General features: G+C 38.6%; 1 protein-coding gene across 2 annotated transcripts in view; it reads left to right on the top strand.

Moving 5' to 3' along the window:
* The window catches only part of LOC139974640 (uncharacterized), a 199104-nt gene that overhangs the window by 6625 nt on the left and 172161 nt on the right, over positions 1–20318 (top strand). Inside the window, exons 4-6 of one of the 2 annotated variants that reach the window (XM_071981866.1) lie at positions 1538–1724; positions 2497–2670; positions 3827–3998. In XM_071981866.1, coding sequence (XP_071837967.1) covers positions 1538–1724; positions 2497–2670; positions 3827–3990 — 525 coding nt within the window. In that variant the 3' untranslated portion in view covers positions 3991–3998. Of the gene's footprint in view, positions 1–1537; positions 1725–2496; positions 2671–3826; positions 4475–20318 lie in introns of those variants that run through there. The other variant, XM_071981865.1, reaches the window with a different exon arrangement.

Genomic DNA, 20318 nt, shown 5'->3' with positions numbered 1-20318 from the left:
GTATGGCGAGGTATATGTTAACAAGAATGTATGAAAACACAGCTTGGCGGTGTATTCAAGTATGGGCGAGGTAAATGTTAACAGGATTGTATGAAAATACAGCTTGGCGGTGTATTCAAGTATGGGCGAGGTAAATGTTAACAGGATTGTATGAAAATACAGCTTGGCGGTGTATTCAAGTATGGCGAGGTATATGTTAACAGGATTGTATGAAAATACAGCTTGGCGGTGCATTCAAGTATGGCGAGGTATATGTTAACAAGAATGTATGAAAATACAGCTTGGCGGTGTATTCAAGTATGGCGAGGTATATGTTAACAGGAATGTATGAAAATACAGCTTGGCGGTGTATTCAAGTATGGGCGAGGTATATGTTAACAAGAATGTATGAAAATACAGCTTGGCGGTGCATTCAAGTATGGCGAGGTAGGCTATATGTTAATAAGATTGTATGAAAATACAGCTTGGTGGTGTATTCAAGTATGGGCGAGGTATACGTTAACAGGAATGTATGAAAATACAGCTTGGCGGTGTATTCAAGTATATGGGCGAGGTATACGTAAATATGAAACCCTCTATCCATCCATTATTGTGACGTTTTGTTCGTAGTCTGCTCAGGTAATATCCCGTTATAGGACAAATACTGGAAATGGTATTGGGTATTAATTCGCTTCGTGCTCTTAAAGGAGTATTCCAATGGCAAAAATATGGGACAATTATAATTAAAGTAAAAACGTTCTTCATCAGTTGTTACGGTTAAAACAACCCATCTCAAATGTAGCCTTCCTAACTTTACGTCACCCTATGGGCTTGTAAACTATTTTACCAGTTTATCTTTAATTATATATCCATCCGTTCGTCCGTCCGTCCATCCGTCCGTGGCATATGGAGATGACGAAGAAAATATTAATATATATTACTGAATGACTTTAGGCAAAATTGTAATCGTGTCTGAAAAAAAATACTGAAACCTCTCTGCCCCCTTAATTTGCCCGTGATGTGCACTTATTACAACAAGTTTTTGGCCACCCACCCCACCCCACGCCCTCTACACCAAGCTGTTTGCTTGCCATCCACTGCGCCCACTCTTATAATTCTGGTGCCGCGATAATGTGTTTTATACAACACCTACTTATATTCCGGCCATTTGATTGGTCAATTGCTCGTCGATTGCATGCAAAATCCGCTCTATTGCACTCTATGAAATAGAACCATGTGTTATACTTTTTTGATAGCACTTTTTTCAATGGTAAGAGAGCAGAGAAACCTGTCTGTTCAAAAAAATCTGTTGCATGAGTGCATTTTACATCCAATTATATCCAAATTTGAAGGTGTTGTATAAAACAAATAATGGTTTCCATTCGTGCAATAGTGCAAATATTTCATTCTTTGAAAGATGTAATTTGTTCCATTCAACTCGGCTGCGCCTCGTTGAATGGAACATTCCATCTTTCAACTTCAATGAAATATTTGCACTATTGCACTCATAACCATTCATTATTTGTATAATATTGTCATCCGTTTCTTGTCTATGTAGGGTGAGTCCATTGAGATACCTCCGGAAGCTTCTAGCAATGGCTCAAAGTGTATGGGAGATGTGGCGCTGTTTAATTTGCTCTTAGAAGAGGAAACATCTGCGACGAAAGTTTTCGAGATGAATTTACAATTTGAAATGGCCGACGATACTTACAAGTTAACAAGACTCAATTTTACGCTTTTGATCGGTAAGTATAATGCCACTGGAAGATCACTTATCAAGATCACATGACAGTCATGTTTGGGGATGTGGATGGGGAGAGAGAGGTGGGTGGGTGGGTGGGATGGAGTGGATGTTACAGTCCCAGGCTCAATTAGGGGGGGCAGGAAAATATGGAAGGGTGTCCAAGGAAATATGTGACATAAAATAATGTATACCATTCTCGGTTCGTTTTCATATATTTAAGTACAAATGAACAATGAAAGCACGGGTCCAAATAACACAATTACCCCCATTGTCTAACCCCGGCCTCGCCCGTCACCCCCCCCCCCCCCCCATCGCTCTGCACACGCAAGGAATAAGTTTAAAAGTCAGGACCATATACCAAATACGAAAAGTAAAATATAGTCTTCTTGTTTCGTGGTTGAAATATTCTATTACATTTATATAAATTCTCATAATTAAGATACCACAAAATTATGAAAATTATGGAATACTTTTGGAAGTAATTTCAATCATGACAACGCCCCATAACGTCGTAGGCCACTGCGCCCTCTCTGATCTCGCCCCACCCGGCCCGGTTTTCTAACACCAGGGGTGCCTAAGTGCCTTCCTTGTTTTATCTTTATGTGTGTCAATCTACCCGTGATGGCCGATATTTATTCAAAGTGCTTCTTTCTTCATCATCTCTCTGTTTTTGTCTTGCAACTGTAAAATTAAAATCCCCCTCCTCCCCCTGATAAACCACGCCGGAAACTTTATGAGAAGCAATTAACTCCCATGTTTTTTTCCATTTTTAGACGTCAAAACTTATGTAGGCGATCGACACTCTGTTTTCTTGGAAGCCCCTGTTGGGGACTATTTTTTCTGTGACGATAAGTGGACGGAAGAGATTGCAAGCATCACTCTTGATATTACTCATAGAAAATTCCAGCCGTTTGTCCAATCGACCAAAGACAAAGATTACGGCGACGGTAAGATTTTGTATACTTCTTCTCTCAATCACGCTTGACAGGAAAGTTGTAAGCCTTAAAACTAATGTAAATAAATACTCTTGTTGGCCATTGTTCAAACTTCAGGAGAGAGTGAGGATGGGGAGGGGAATGGGGGGGGAGGGTGGAATGGAGGGGGGAGGGTGGAATGGAGGGAGGGACAAAAGAAAGCTGGAAATAACAATTCATTTCTCTGAGTAAATATATAGCGTTAATCTGCTACGAGAGTTGACATCATTTCAATTTACGTTTTAAAACAAAGTAAGAAATATAATTCGTAGATGGATGGATGGATGGATGGATGGATGGATGGATGGATATATGGATGGATGGATGAATGGATGGATGGATGGATGGATTGATTGATGGATGGATGGATGGATGGATGGATGGATGGATGGATGGATGGATGGATGGATAGATGTATGGATGGATGGATGGATGGATGGATGGATATATGGATGGATGGATGAATGGATGGATGGATGGATGGATTGATTGATGGATGGATGGATGGATGGATGGATGGATGGATGGATGGATGGATGGATGGATGGATGGATGGATGGATGGATATATGGATGGATGGATGAATGGATGGATGGATGGATGGATTGATTGATGGTTGGATGGATGGATTGATGAATCAATAGAATAGCTGACAAAAAAAGGGTCATTAAGAAGCTGAGCTAAATGAATGATGACGTCATCATGAACGACAACAATTTTGATTCACGGGGATGAATAGGCTTATGATCTGCTGATAAATTTTTTTGTCTGGTGTTTTCAACACTTTTGTTCTTGGAGATGAATGAAGGTGGTGTCAGTAACATGTGTCTTAAGCCAAAAGTTACGCCAATAATTCGATGATCAAGTTTTTTTATAAATTAATAACATCACTAATTGTCATGATTACAAAAGGGAAGAGCTAATCTGCGAAGATGAGGTGATTCAGTTCAGTCCCGTCAGTATTTGTTGTACGAACACAAGCAAAAGAACTTCACGGATGCTGCTTACTTTGGCTATTCAAAGAAACGTTAATGATGAACGAAAAGGTCTTAATATTCCTTTTTTTTCCATTGTTTGCTTTTCGTTGATTATTTTTCTCTTTCTTTTTTTCTTCTTTGTTTACTTGTAGAATTTAAATGTGGTGACCCACTTCCAGGGGGGAAAACTAAGAGGGTGGGGTTAATTGTGACGCTGACCCTACTGGCCGTCTTCATCGTGGCTGTCGGATTGTTCTTCGTCCTCAGGAAAAAAGGTTCATCTTACCGAAGATTTACAAACAATAGCGGAGTATAACTTTAATACCAAAAGGTGTAAACATAAACGGGGGAAGCGTGGAGGAAGGGGTGGGAGGAGGGGGAAGGGGGGTTGGTGGGATGCGGCGTTGGTGGTGGACTTAAGGAAGCTATTGGTGTATTTACTCAGATACTTACTCAGCTTGCAACCGAAACTGATATCACATAAAGATGAAGTTCATTGCAATATGTATATGTAATGTTAAAAGCTGATGTACAAAACATGAAGAAATTTTTTTTTCAGATGTAATTTTTGTATTAAATAAATATGTACGACTTTTCGTAGAGAGCATAACAAGGAATTCCTTGACCCAGGGGAGTCATCACAAACAAATAAAGTTGATGTTGTAGTTTATGATATGATGTGCCTTTTAACAATACAGTGCAGCTGACATGAAAATTATATTTGATATTTGAAAGTTGTGGTAATTAATTTTCTTAAAGACTACCGTATATTCTTTGAAATACATACTGTCGTATAAACACTTCTGCGTGACATCTCTCGTTATTGCTTTAATTTACACACTAAAGTTTATGGCAGACCACTACCCCTTGCTTTTTCTTGTATGAATTCATGCCCACCCCGACCCCAAATCACCCCCACCACCCCCTCCTCACCCTCCAAGAGACAAAACAATGAGAAATACTGTAATAATAATGTCAAATAATGTCTGTGCGTTTAAGCAATTCGCGAAATGTTCGAGAAAATAATTCGAAAATTAAACAACCTTTATTGTGGTACTTTTATGGTACTTTGTCACGAGACACAGGCAGCCGGTGTAGCAGTACAAACTGTCGCAAATATTCCATATTCAGTATAAACTGTCCCAGTCCCACTGGGACAGTTTATACTGAATTTACCAGTACATTTAGTCTCCCGGACCTTTTGTACAAGGCCAGTTGGTACAGACTGTCTCCCAGGACAGTTTATGCTATGATGAAACGAGGGGGGACATTATTTGTTGGTCGCATATTTGGTTGTAAATTGTGTCCCCCTGAACACTATGTCCGCATTATCATGTACGTTCGAGTAGCAAAAATTTAATTAGTAATGGACTCTGGCAGTATCCGTATTATTAGCAAACTGTCGCATTTCGGCTTCCGTATATTTTAGCAGTAAAGTCGTGCGACAACTAAAAATGGAAAAGCTAACAGAAAACGTGAGACAAATTGCGGATATTCTAAGAGATGAGAGCTATCCAAGTGGGTTTACAAGAATAAAACAGAGAAGGATCTTACGGAGACAAAGTCAGTCTTTCAGACTGGCTGAAAATGGAACTCTTGCGTACCGAAATTGAAGGAAAGTTTTGCTATCTAGGGCTTCTCAACTCGCCCAAATCGAGGCAGCTCATACTGACTAGTGACATCTATAAGGTAATGTCTGTAACTTACAGTATAGGATACACAATATGGTATTGGTTGTTAAATGGCGAACGGCCATTCCACAGTTAAACTATAACCAGGCCTCTAGAACTGATTGGTGCACAAATCATGATATTCTTTTACCACGTTTGGTTAGTTGTAAAAACTCATTCGCAAAAGTCAAGCAATTGCTTATGCAATATTATAATCAGTTGTATGCTTGAGCAAAGTTGTAAGTGCATGAACAAAGTTATTAGGGCCTATTTCTTTTCGTTTTGTTTACCCAATTGTCTTAACAAATTTTTGTGAAAATTATTATAAATTTCTACCTTTTATCGCCCTGCCTATCATAAAAGATAACAACAGATCACTAAAGCTTACAGAGCTAGTCTGGTTTGCATGCATCGGACACTATAAAATGCTATTATTGGACTATAGCATATAGCCTAGACTACTTCTAGAGGAAAGTGGCACTAATACTGTACATAACAAATTCACGTTCATTAATTTTGGTTGGTAAGAACAGATATTGAAGGCCTGATAGTACTTTTTTAGGTGTGGCATATTCTCTACATGCCAAACCTCACTGCAGAAGAAAACTCCTTAAATATCTATAGACCCAAATAGTGGCCATGCAATATGTACAATAATGGGAATATTCCATTTCAAACACCGATATAGAGTTGTAATTCAATTTTAAGGCACTTCAGCTAGAACTACCAATCCTGCAGCCCATATATTTGTGTGTGCTTGTTTTTTGTTTTTTGGGGGGGGGGTGGGCAAAAAAACATGATATCTCCTTGATCATGAATTTTCTTATCTCTTTGAAGGTGTTCATCTTTGCATAGATAAACCAGACAACAGACTATGTCTAGATTCTATTGGAAAACTATCAACGTTGATGTAACAAGTTATGTTCAACAGGATGTCAAAGCGTCATTGTCCTGTAGACCTACGAACAAGTCTCCATAGCATTCCTGTAACTGGATTATGGAAACAGGTAAATTCTCAATCTGTTTTAATTGCACAAGATGACCGCAGTATGCCGTGAAGGTTTAGTATAGTTAATGTCACTCTTTCTGGACAAATTCAACATTTACAAGTTTAAAGGTAGTCTGTATTGGCCTAAATTTTGGCCACTTTAATTGCTAAAAGTTTTCAAAAAGTACTTTCCAAGGGGTAATAACCCTTTAAATTGTGCTCAGACATTCTAAATGATGACACAAGATGATTGAATGTCCCAGTGAGGTAAATTTCCTCCAGGGAAATAAACATACTTAAAGAATTTTGTCCATAGTGAAAATTTGGCATATTTAAGGCCGATACAGCATACCTTTAAGCCACACTCTGGCCTAACTGCAGAGCAACCATCAATATAGGAATATAATTGTAAGTTGCAAAAAGTGGCGTATCATTTTTCTGGTTTAGTGGTTGAAGAGATTGTAAATATATGGTACAGTATGGTGTAAGTTACATTTTCATGTTTGCAAGGTAAAAAATATTTGGCCTAAATCCACCAACACCCTGTTTCGATCAGATATCCCACTGTTTTTATCTAGATCTGTGTACAGAATGAAGCAATGGAATAGAACAACAGTCAAGGCAAAGCCTGCAACTTGTAATTGTTTTTGAAATTAGCACCTAAATGCTGTCTTTTTTCTTAACAGGTTGGTGTAGATCTTATTGGTCCTCTACCAGTGACAGCTGCCAAGCGACTGTACATCATAACACTGTCTGACTTCTATTCAAAGTGGCCTGAGACTAAGGCAGTGCCTGACAAGACTGCAGCATCAACTTCTTATTGCATTACTGATGTGATGATGAGGTAAGCATGTCTTAAAAAGTTAATAATTTTCTGTAGTTAGTTCCAATATGAATGGCATCATATCTGTTATTTGTACCATGCAAATAACTTGTAGTGCATGGCAGAATGCTGTGTTTGAGTATAAATTATTTCCAAATAGGTATTAAGCATACAGAAAGGTCACGAAGGTAGGTGAGAACCGAGAAAGTGTACTGTAAAAATGTGCAGGTTAAGTCCCCATTAACAAGTTTATATGTACATAGTTTTTGTTCCTATATTTACTTGCAAAGTTTCCACCTCTGGTTCTTAAGTAGCATATAGCCTGACAATTGTCTTAATTTGGTCTACATCCCCAAAAAGTGATTTTGGCTGGACATGTTTCACTGCAGCAGACGCAGTTTATTTGTTCAAACAATTGATGAGTAAATAATTAAGACCACATTCCACAGCTAGACACCACCTATTGTGTGTTGTTTTTCAAAAAGGTGTTGGACAGTTTGATATTGTAACCACAGGGAACTTTTCTGTTTAGAAAGTGTGAACTTATTACTACTTGGCTGTTTTGACAGGAATTTCGACAAGATAAGAGAGATAATGTATCAACTGAGTTTTGGTACCAGTTCTCTGTTAGGTCCGTTGTGGAAAATTGCTAAATGTGTTTGTGTGTGTGGTGGGGGATATTTCCTGAAACCTGGGAGAGGGACCCCTTTTTCTTTGGCAAAATAAGGCAATGTTTAGGTCTCTTGATGCAAAATGATGTATAATAGTACATTTTACTATAATAATGGTAAGCTAGCATTATTTGTTTTTGCATTTGGGTCATACAGAGGATGTTTTGAACCCCCATGGATCCTGATTCAGGATAATTAATGTTTGATCGGCATTAAACAGTCATACCATGCACACATACATCAATAGAGCACCAAAAGGCATCAAATTTCTGTTGTATCCTAGCTTACTCTAATTTGATAAATTTCTGATATTAAATTTAATTAATATGTCACAAATGTTGTATTGGCTCATGTGGTTAAAACTTTTCAGGTTTGGTAGTGAACTGTACAATATAGCGCCAAAATTATGACATGCAATTTCCAATTAATAAAATGGAGCCAGTAATCCTATAAACATGTAGGTGTCATAATAAAAGATCATCCAATTAACTCAATGCCTAAGCATAGTTCAGTTGTACACTATACAGTCTACACTTAAACAACATGGTGAATGTTAATTATCTTGGTAGTGGAGCTTACACATAACCTTTCAAGATGATAATTTATTTTATATATGACTTACAGTGTGGTATTCACTACTCATAATATTGCTTTCAACTTTTATTTTGCACAGATTTGGTTGTACTGGTATCTCATCCCTGACCACCAATGGAGGGAGTATGTATGAGGTTACAGAAGACATGTCTAGACGATTTTCTTTTAACTTGTTACCGACAATAATCTTGTCTTTCACTCTAACATATCATGAGAGAAAATTGCGTCGGCTGCTATACGTTTAAGCAAAGACAGGCCATTGACTTTTCACTGCCAGTCGTAGTCGAAGGGATGTGACGCTCGAAATTCTTTATCACCTCATTACTTCATTAAATAACAAATAAGAAGGCGTGTTTCTTGGTTCTGGAAGTTGTGTTCAAGATAAGTTCTCATAGTAAAACATATAACCGACCATATTCTTCTTCCTGTTGTAACTTTTGCTGTTATGGATTTCTGTGTAAGTCTTAACGAAAAACCCGTTGGATACATGAGAATCAGCTATTTTATTTGTAATTTACAATCAAGATTAAATTTTTGACGGTATCAAGTTGCACATTAAAGCATTATATAGGTAATCCTACTGTTTGTGGAAAGCAGTTCAAGGGGGGAATTCTAATAGGGAAACTTCTGCATGGTTTTATTGAGGTCTTTGCCAAACTCTAAAGAGGATGTTCTTCATGTGGATTATGAGAGTTTCAAGTACATATTGTTTGAAGAAGAGTGACAGTAGTATATCATTCTAATCAAGCAATACCTCCCTGCTTGAAGGATGCTCTAGAAAGCATGGATTATCTTTAGTTGCATCAGAGCTACAAGGGAGAGTCATCATTCCAGTTAAATTTCCCCATGCAGGGGGTAGGAAGTGGGTGTGGGCACACAACATCAGAGGGACATTTTCTCATTCCACAACCACCACTCGATATGCTATAAACCGATACACACCGGCCATATCACTTAAATATGATGTATGATGTGTAAGTATGTTATCAATACTATTTATTGAGATTGTGAATTGTTAAACGTGCTATAAAAAGATATGGGATGCCATTTTAAAAATAGCATGTACAGACAGTGCCCCCCCCGGCTCCTACCTCCCTGATCCCATGTATAATCATTTTTCACTCTTTGCCCAGTCTGATATAGATTCAGAATTTTGTGTTTGTGCATGACTATCATCCAATTTCATGTTTTGATTTTTACTATATTAACTTTCTTTGAACAAACTTTTCTCTACAAGAATGACATATTTAAAGTGTGAGAAACATGATGAGACAAAAAATCTAGCATATTGCATCCTGCTCTGTCCTATTTGCTTTATTCTTTCCCTTGTTTGGCTTTGTTTTGTTTCCTGTATGTTTGCAGCTCTTTTGAAGAGGGTATCGTTCTAATATATCTTTTCTAATTTGAACCACTTTTGTCCAATAAGAAACATTCATAATAAGAAACAACGAACCTTTATCACTGGAATTGCCTGGAATGCCATTTGTCTATACAAATGAAAATTTGCTTCACGCATGGCCATCACAACGGAGCTTAGGGGCAGGGGGTGGGGGAATGGCCCTCCACCTTGTTGAGAGGGAGAAAACCTTGACTCGACGATTGAGTGACAAAAATAAGGAAGGATAAAAAAGTAAAGTAGTAATGAAAGTCAATAAATAGGTGTCAAGCCCATACGGAGAGGGTTGGGGAAGTATTGACATTTTCAAGGTCAGAGAAGTATCTAGTCCAGCTACTTCATGGTTGTTATTAGCAAACAAAAATATTTTGGAACTCATCACAGATAGGTCACAGACTTAAGAAGACGCCTCCCCAGGACACACATTCGATAACTTACCATCCCACCCCCCCCCCCCCGAATCCTTGCACTCAAAATTATGTGTATGGGCCTGAGTTTTGTATACAGCGTTGCCGATTTCGTTTAGGATGAAAACACCCTCGGTTCCTGTCCTATAATGAGCTTTACGCACGGATGAAATTTCATATTGGCTAGGCAACTCTCGTAGAGCCATGAAGTACAGTTACCATACTTGCCAAATCTTACCCACTGTGTGTTAGGGAAATACGGCAACAATGAAGTTTGGACTCCTAAAGTTCGTAATATTTTACCTCTGCAATTATCATTTTTTGTTGTAGCTGTTGCATTCCCTATCCCGTACCCGCCCTCCGTTTGGGGGGGGGGGGGTTAGGTTTATACTATCTCTCCCTCTGTAAAGATGACTATGAACGCAATGTAGTTGCCGAATACAACATGCAACATATACGGAGGATAAAATAGCAGCAATCACAACAAAAACATGATTAACATCTTCTACAGATGGAAGACTTGTTTCTTTTTCTTTTCTTTTTTTCCCGTTCTATTTTTTGTTTTGCAGCAACGCACAACGTCTCATTTATTTCCTGTAACATCTACCTATGTATGCATCTGCTCTAATTATTGATATAATGAACTCAATTGCCTTTTGAATGTCGAAATGCTTAAATTTTATGCGGGACAAAATATGCTATGAAGTATTTGCGGACATTCTGTACCAGGACATTTCGTCCGGCGGGACTATATTTGCTGTGAGGTGGGGACACAATTTTCAGCAGATAATGTCCGACCGGACTAAATATGCTGGTACAGATTGTCCCCGTGGACACTTTGTACAGGGGGACACTCTGTACTGTCACACCGGCATTTGTCTACATTGTGGGTACCTCTCAGCACCCTTGTGACATGAATAATAGTAATGGTAACTTATATATTTGTTTCTCAGTATTCTGATCATTAAGGATGTTAATAAGCACTGTTAAAAAACTGGGTAAATAATCCCAATGATCTGATGTTGTTATCAGATTTTAGCACACCTGTGTATAATGTTTCCTGTTCGTATATAACATAACACAGAATCATAGATACCTTCCCATGTATAGATCATCTGTTACCATGGCAACGGAATTCAATATTCTGCATCCACAGTCCACACAGCGATATTCAGTTCCAAAATTCCTGTTTTCTTTAACAAACAAAAAAAGAAAGATGAAACAACTAATATATGACGCTCGTGCATTACGTACGTGAATGAAGCGATTTATGCACCAAAGACCATCTGAGATGATCTGTACAACCGCCAAAGATGATCCGTCAAAGATGACCGTCAAAGATGATCTTTTGGTACAACCACCAAATTTGATCTGTACAACCGCCCCAAGAAAAGTGGCTCAAATGCCTTAAAGTCTCAATACTTGTTTGCCAAATTTAAACCTGGACCTTTCCAGCTTACTGAACTAAAATCTCAGTGAAAATGACACCGTTCTATGTAATTTCCATATCAATATGCATTATTGCAGTTGAGTTATCTGCAGTTAATCATTTTGAGCTGAATCAAATTCGCCAGATTTATTAACGAGTCCGTAGATTCTACAAACTTCAATCAAAATTTGCATGCCCGGTCCAATAGATCATGCGCCAATCAAATCTCTCTATTTTGTTTACGACCGTTGGGCCTAGGACTACTTTCACGTTTGTGGTTAGTCTGTGTCAGGCCCTTCTCTTTCTTTCTTTCGGTCTTAACGATGTAGCTTGCGAAATTGTGTCATTTCCTTTCATTGCAATGAATAAACAAGTGTTTTCATGCGTTTCTTCCATGGAATTGGGTAAAAAAAGTGGACGATACTAGTAAATAAACTCTACACTAACGTACCTTCCTAAACATAATATCGCAAAAGAAGCTTGGACAGATCGCATATTTGGTATGTAACTGACAACTGTACCACATTGAGTACAAGAAGCCTAATGTTGTGGGCGGAGGTCATTGGTCGTTTGAGTTCACCAGGGTTCAAATTGTGAAAACCATGTTTTATACAATATTTAAACAAGGAGAGATGTCAGATTTAGTATGTTGATTTACCACATGTAGTACAAGAAACCTGTTGTTGAGGTCAATGGTCATTCCAGGACAGCCTGATGTGTCATTGTGAATTTATTGTTTGTCACATCACACTGCTGTTCACTGTATTACTAAGATCAAGTATGTTGTATATCCTATTTTTCACTAAACAATCCCATTTTTTAGTGATAAATTATACCTAAACTTACCGTATTGCTTCTGGATACTTGATTCTTTCAGAGGTTAATATGTCCAGTTCAAATAATACGAAATAATGATTCAAATGCTTTCCGCTCTAATATATTTGCAAGTTGTGTATGCTCTAGAGCCAATTTTTACCAAGGTAACTAACCATGTAAGAGCTGTGAGGGTATAGTTTACAACTAAACAAATTTCAGGGTTCTAGCTCTCAATATTTCTCAATATTCATTTATGAGATTGCATAGTTGCTCTGATATACAAAAGAGGTCTTCTTTGACAGCCAATAACTCAAAACGTGTTACATTGCAAAAGTTTGATTATTTGTTCCAAAAGAGATATATTACCATTCTGTTTGTACAAAAAAAAGCAGGAGGGTTTTTGCCTTATTTGTAAATGAAAAATTCTTAAAGTTTGGGATTTTTGCACACTCCAAAAAAAAAAAAACAATACATTTGCCTGCTTTGCTGTTTCACAAGTTTTTGAGCCTGGGTTGTTTTTCGCTTCCTTAGCTCACATTTTCGGTTCACTGGTGTGATTGAAGCTTAAAAATGCGGAGAATAATCGTAAGAATCATAGTTTACTATGCCAACAAAACAGTTCTTGCACATTAATGTAAAAACCAGTGGCGTAGGAAGGTACTTTTGAGTGGGGGGGGGGGGGCTGAAGACTGATGGCTGGCCTGGGGGAGGGGTCTAAGGGGAGGGGGTATCCCTCTCCCCTTTGGAATTTGTTTGCATTTCCAGGTGGCCTCAGATGCAATTTGGTGCAATATAGCACACTTCAACACCCACTCCATTTTGTAAAGAATTTTGCATTTTCACCTGGCCTTAGATGCAATTTGGTGCTTCAAATGAGATTTTTTTTCTCATTTGGAAATGAAAAAGGGGTTTTCTGACTTGCGGAGCGGGGGGGGGGGGGGGGCGGAACGATACTTCTGCCCCCCATATTTTTCACTGGGGGGCTGGCGCCCCCCCCCCCCAGCCCCCCGGTTCCTACGCCCTTGGTAAAAACGCAATGTAAAAATGTAAAACGTTGGTATTTTAACTGGTTGTGGGACATGCCTGATTTTGGGCAACTAACCAATCACAGGGCTGCTTCTCGTGACCTTTTGACACGGCCTGAACTTTGTTTATATCATATCTACTGTAGATAGCCTAGATTACGCACTGACTGCATTTAAAGGTGCCTGGCGACAGCCCATCATTGCTTCAATATAAAGGAGATGACAGTCCACGTGATCAGAAAAAGTTTTGACAAAAGTAAGAATAGAACGACTTAGCCAAAAAAGTGGTTACTTGTGTACACTTGTATGATATTGTATAGGCAGCTGAGGTCGAAATTTCTGTTGGTTATGTGCCTACGCTGCAAAGCCTAACGTAGGTTGTATTGCGATATTGCATTACTATAAAAGCCTAGCTGCCTGGTCTTCGTTGACGTTACTACCCGTTAGACTAATTAGGCAGAAGTAACAATATTACTAATATAGGCTATGCCTTAGCTTGGCCTAGTTTATGATTGCCTTATAATAAGGACGATCAAACGTTGGTACAACCGATTTGGTTAATACCTAGACTACTTATCGAGGAAATTTTGCAATGGCAGGGTTTAAAAAAAAGGGGTTTTTTAAGTACAAGTTTAAAACTATGGTTGACTTAAATTGTAACAAATATATGGCCCTAGACGTACGCCTAACGAGTAACGAGTAACGTGCGTTAGTTGTTGCTCCTTTTAGTTTTAACATAATAAATAATCAAAACCGTTCTAGGCCTGGGATAACTTAACTGATGTGACGTTAGAACTTAGTAAGCACGTATGCTCAGACTAACCCTAGTTATTAATGGCATAGACCTGTTAGACTTTGCACAAGTCAATAAGAGACAAAGAAGTTTTGTTAAAACAACCAGGCCAGCTCTGTAAGGTTTGTGCAATGTACCATAACACTAGGATCTGTTCAAGTGGATTTCACTTGGCCTAGCCTCTATCCCAAGGGCTGGGAAAGCAGACGCTGTGCCTCACTGCACCAAGGTCTCTATATTGACTAGCTATTATTATGAATATGTGAACTAATAAAGTTCCATGCCTTCCGCTTTATGTTTTAATTTGCTATTTTCTCTGACGGTTTCATGATGTATTTTAGATCCTCCTGCAAGCAGGAACTCGCGAAGAAGCCATCATTTGCTTATCAAAGCCGCAAGCTGACCGAAGTCAGGCTCTTAGATTCATATTTAACGTCCATGATTATAAATTATGTAAACAACTCTGTAACTGGACGACATACATTAGTTTTGGATTGACTCGAACTTGTGACCTTATGATTGAAAGGCACCGGCGTTAACCACTGAGCTAACAGTCCACAATGATGACTGCACACAAATGTGTAGTTCACAGTGTTGGGAAGGATGGGCCATTGACAGAGTTTACTCCAATCAGTTGGTTAAAAGTTATTGCCTGTGCTGAGGAATGGTGCGAATTAACTGGCCCACAGTATGGTGTTGCTCATGAAGTTGTAGCCACCTACAAAAAATAAAAAAAAATAAAAAAAACAGCCTGACAGCTTTGAAGAAATGTTCTACCGCCGTAATTGCTATGTGGCTTTCACCAAAAAACAGATATTATCAGAGCAAAAAAATGAGTGACACAATTACCTCAACATATAAAGCAGTTGAAGGTAAGAAGTTTGTCAAAATGCATTTTAGTTTGAGTTAAAGGTATGCTCTATTGATCACAATTATGCCAGGTTTTTCGAATATCCTTTGGTCAAAATTCTTAGACTGTTTTGACTATCACGCAGGAGGAAATTTACCTTACCAGACATTCAGTCATCTTGTGTGCTCATGTATATATTTGTGAGAACAAATTGGAAAGTAAAGACCTCCAGGGAAGGATTTTTTGAAAACTTCAAGTAATTAGCATGTTTTATTGACTTCAATTTAAAACATTTTTTTAGAGAAATTTCATGCACACAAAAACACACACACCAACCCAACAAAGCAACTGTAGGTCACTTTCAGATAGAGGAGGTATCCTGAGGGATTGTAATTGTTTTACAATTTTTAAATTTTGTTTCAGATCAAGATACCTCTATAAAAAGAGATCACCAAACAGAAATTGATGAACTTCTGGATAAACAATTCCTCCAATCATCAAAGTTGACTTTTTCCTCATCAAGGTCACAGAATTTGCTATCAGAGGAGTGTATCATCTATAAGTATGAAGGCATTCAGCAAATCTCATTAACTAGCCATGATAAGTTATTTCCAGAGTCATCACCAATTTGCTTCAAAAAGTATCAGCTATTTGCAAGTACCCCATGTTAGTGCATTTATATATTGCTTTTAAATATGAAACAAGTGCATAAGTGAAACAAGTATATGAACAGTTTTGCATGGGGATATTGGTGTATATACAGAAATGCACATTGATGTAAAATATCAATTCAAAAATGAAAAACCAACTTCCCACTTCATTTGACTTAAAGTACATGCAGTCGATGTGTTTCAGCTGCCAGTGGAGAATATATTTTGATGCTGTTGGTCAATATATCTGTCGCTCTCTGTTTATCTAGGCTACATGTCACTGTTTTCAGTCACATGTGCTTTCGATGCGCACAGTGACATAAATATTACAGGTCACGTGACATCTGTTCATCAGCTCGGTTGAATCAGATTGTGAGACATGTGAATCAGTCTTCCCTCCCGTTCTGAATCGTTCGGTTCGGTAGTAGCCCTGGCTCCGACCATTGTGGTTGTATTTGTATCTTTTTTTGGTGTTTGTCCTTTATACAATATTGTACGTATTGTTATAGGATTCTACTTCGGTATTGAGACCTCCCCTGTGACCATTTTCGTTTTAAGTACATGTTTTTCTATATATTATTGAGGGTTTCGTGCCGATATATTTTCTGTATCGTGGCAGCTTATAGTAATAGATTGTGAAATCTCAGCGCTCGTTCCTAACTCATTTATGGTGGGCTTATATGTTTCTGGGAATATTTTATATTACCTACACTCCGATCCTGGCTATTAATAAGAAACTTCAAATTCATCATAGCATCTAGCCGCCATTTTTATTCTTGGCTTAACCATGTGCACATTTTGACACTGCTAACAAACAGAAAAACCAAACCTAATATCAAAATTGTACTCATTTTCACTCAAGTCAGTCACCAATTAGTCACCAAAAAGTGTGAGCAAAATTCAAAACCTAAGCATTGTTATGGCATCAGGCAGACGGCCTTATTGTACTTCAAGGTCAATCAATTCAACACCGTGCGGATTTCAATGTCACTCTGAACATGTATTGATCGACATTCATTTGAGCGTAAAGTCTTTATATTAAGTGAATAAAACCAGAAGCAGACAATAGAATACATTGCAGATATTATCAGCTAGGGTACATGTTGGAGTTATTATCAGTTGGAGATCTGCCCACGTGACCTTCCATTTTTTTTTACCGATTTTGCATACTATAACGTTTGAACTATACGCATAGGCGTACGGGACCATTTCAGTTTGGGGGGGCAGAACTTTTTGTGCCCGAAAGTTCCCGTGACACCATCTAAGCGGAGCGCCACCATCGGTTGGCGCGTAGCGTACAAGAAAATTTGTGGTAAACAATGCCTCTCAGATTGCCGGAAACGGCACTTCTGAGGCCTTGCAAGTTGCATCTAAACATTCTTTATTTTATAATCTCACGTTTTACAAATTTACACTTCCCCAAAAATTTGGTAAATTTAGAAGAAGAAAAAATGGTAACATCACTTTGAAGGGGAAAAATGGGACAGTATATTTTTTAAGCTCCTATTTAGTTACCTTATTTATTATTTTAACACAGTACTCAGCTACCTCCAGAAATACATACATTGTTCAACGACACGTAGGCGGGATAATGTCGCTGTGTCGGGTGAAATTTGCAATTTGTCTCACAAAAAAAGTATAAAATATAACAAAGAATATGATAAACCTGTACTTCTAGGCTTGTAGGCACCCCCTCCCCCCCCACCACCATCCATGAAAAAGAAAATGTTTCTTATATACACTCATGTTGGGGATGTCCAGGTCAAGGGCGGCGGAAGCACTTTAATCTGGGGGGCGGGGCACCGACATCAAAGGGCACTTTGCAGAAATTCGATTGGACTGATGCAGCCTTATAAGTACCCTTTATAACTCTTATTGTATTATCTTATTTGTGTATACACATCACTCCATCAACGCCCCCCCCCCCTCAAGGAAAATATGCATACTAGCACTGCAATATCCAATGAGCAAATTGGGAAACAAGGAACAAGTTTTCTTTTGAGACAAGATGAGGTGAAATCATGCTAGTTGCTAATGTAGGAATCTTCCGAATTATATTTTTTTTCTTGTTAATATCTTAACAAATTTTTTCCATTCGAAAAAGCTTTGAGTTTGACCCACAGAAATTCATTAAAAGTCAGGGGCTTAGCCAGGATTTGCAAAGTTGTATGCACGACTATCTGAGCGGAGCGCCACCATCGGTTGGCGCGGAGCGTACTAGAAAATTTTTGGTTTTACAAACCCCTCAGATGGCCGGAAACGGCCCTTCCCGAGTGTTCATTCTGGTTCCCTGGCCTCTTGCTAACTTGAGGCACCTCAATTTTTATGTAGAAAACAGGCACATTTTAACCTGAGGAAAAGTGGGGGGGGGCACGTGCCCCCATATATTTATATATATATTTCCAGAGGACAAGAAATTCGGGCAAAAGTCCTGCAAAATTCGGGCAGCCTAAGAGGAGAAAAAAATAAACATATATATATTTTTGTCCCCCGGTTCCGCCGCCCTTGGTCCAGGTATACAATTGACTAGTTAGAAACAAAATTGATCGTGCAAAAAGCGTGGTAGCCCAGATGAACTGCGCTTACGGTGGTGTTACACGGAAATATTCGGGCATCATGATGCTAAATAAAGAAAATCATGGAACTGTCGGGCAAAAATTGAAAAAGATTCGGGCAAGCTACTGCATATTTATATATATATATTTATATATATATTTCAAGAGGACAAAAAAATTCTGGCAAAAGTCCTGAAAAATTCGGGCAGCCTAAGAGGAGAATATTTTTTTTTCTCCTCTTAGGCTGCCCGAATTTTTCAGGACTTTTGCTCGAATTTCTTGTCCTCTAGAAATTTGGGGGGGCAGTCTGCCCCCCCCCCCCCGCCTCGTACGCCTATGACTATACGGCGGTCGCGTAAGGCTACACGCATAGAGTTTTCCGATAACCATATATTGCCAAATATGATTCATAAATGGCCAAAAAAAAAGACACATGCGCGTAGAAGAAAACGATATGTGTTATATGTGTAATAGGTGGAATGCTAATTTGAAATTTCGTAAATATTGCCGGAGAAATTAGGCCATATTAGTGTTAAAAGGAAGTCCGAGTTTGCCCTCTATAGTTTGACGGTGTAGGAGACGTTATCGATGAGCAGTGATATCAGGTGAAGTTCGTCGTTGTCAAGAACCTGTTCTAGGTCATTAAGCAAGGACCCTCTTTGAATTGTGTCGAACGCCTTGCTGATATCTAGCATCAATAGATTTATAGTGTAACCTACGGATGTTATAGCTTTTTTTCTGCTAGCACTTTAAAATCGAAGACAAGTTCAGCTGTGCAACGTCCTGAAGTGTAGGCAGTCTGGGTAATGGGGAGGATATGCTCATCAATAATGGACGAATCCTCCAGGCCACACAAACCGCAAGAATTTTCCTTAGTGTTGATAATAAAATGACTGGTCTTAAGTTTTCTGGTGGACCTTTAGTCTTTCCCAGTTTTTGGATAGGATTTAGGATTCCTTGTCTAATTTCAATTGGGAAATCTCCTGATTCGGCTATACTATTTAAGATATTTGCTACGTGTTTGTGGGTGCATGGGGCATATTTGAGATGTTCGCCTATGACCTTGTCACAACCTGGGGTTCTATTATTTATTTAAGGATGAGACTGCTCGTTAAATTTCATCTTCATCAAAGGGCGTGTTTATAGTTTTTCTGGAAACACGTTTGGTCTGGGATCTGGGATATTGCAGATAAAAGTCTTTTCGAAATGTTTGCTGATTTCTTTAATTTTGGCGTCGGTATCTCCTAGGCCTATGTGTTTATCGCCAATTTTAACTGTAATGTGGTCTCTCTTACTTTTTTGTTGTACTACTCTTATTGCTTTAAGTGTAGTGTATACGATAGGATAAAAATAAAAAAACACAAGCAACACGTTTAGGGTCTCACTTACAGCAGGCCAAAAAGAACCTCATTCAACTGTGAAACGACTCCACAGTTGTGGTATATTGTAGAAACAAATGTTTTATACCAGAAAATACATTCGTTGGCACGACTAGTGACTTAAGACGGCAATGTCACAGATAAAATCGGAGCTAACATTTAGGTACTCACCTCACTATTTCTCGCAAGTAACGTTCATTTACTCGTCGTCAACCGTACCCCAGCAGCTGAGGCTCGTCAAAACTCGGATATTCTCGGGTAAAGGAATTTTAGGAATAGGAGTTTTACATCACATATGAAGAAAGTTAATATATAAATATGCATAATTCCGACTATTTCCTTATGAAGTGTCGATTGGATTCGCGCAACTTCGCAATCCGGGAGAGAGTAGTTTGACTACATCCGGTTGAACTTCCCGTGGCTAATAATTGCGCAATAACAGTTTTTTTCATGAGGTCAGATCTCCGACTGTTATAGTCATCAATGTATAGCTTTCGAAAAACGCGTGTACATTACACGGCCGTCATGTACCGTTTAAACAACACAGTATTGCATTCTACCAATCTGTATTGTATGACTCGCCGCGTGTTGTGTGAGA

Source organism: Apostichopus japonicus, chromosome 10, assembly GCF_037975245.1.
Source record: "Apostichopus japonicus isolate 1M-3 chromosome 10, ASM3797524v1, whole genome shotgun sequence".
Taxonomy (NCBI): domain Eukaryota; kingdom Metazoa; phylum Echinodermata; class Holothuroidea; order Aspidochirotida; family Stichopodidae; genus Apostichopus; species Apostichopus japonicus.
The sequence above is the reverse complement of the archived record's forward strand: the minus strand, read 5'-3'. Positions and strand labels throughout refer to the sequence as shown.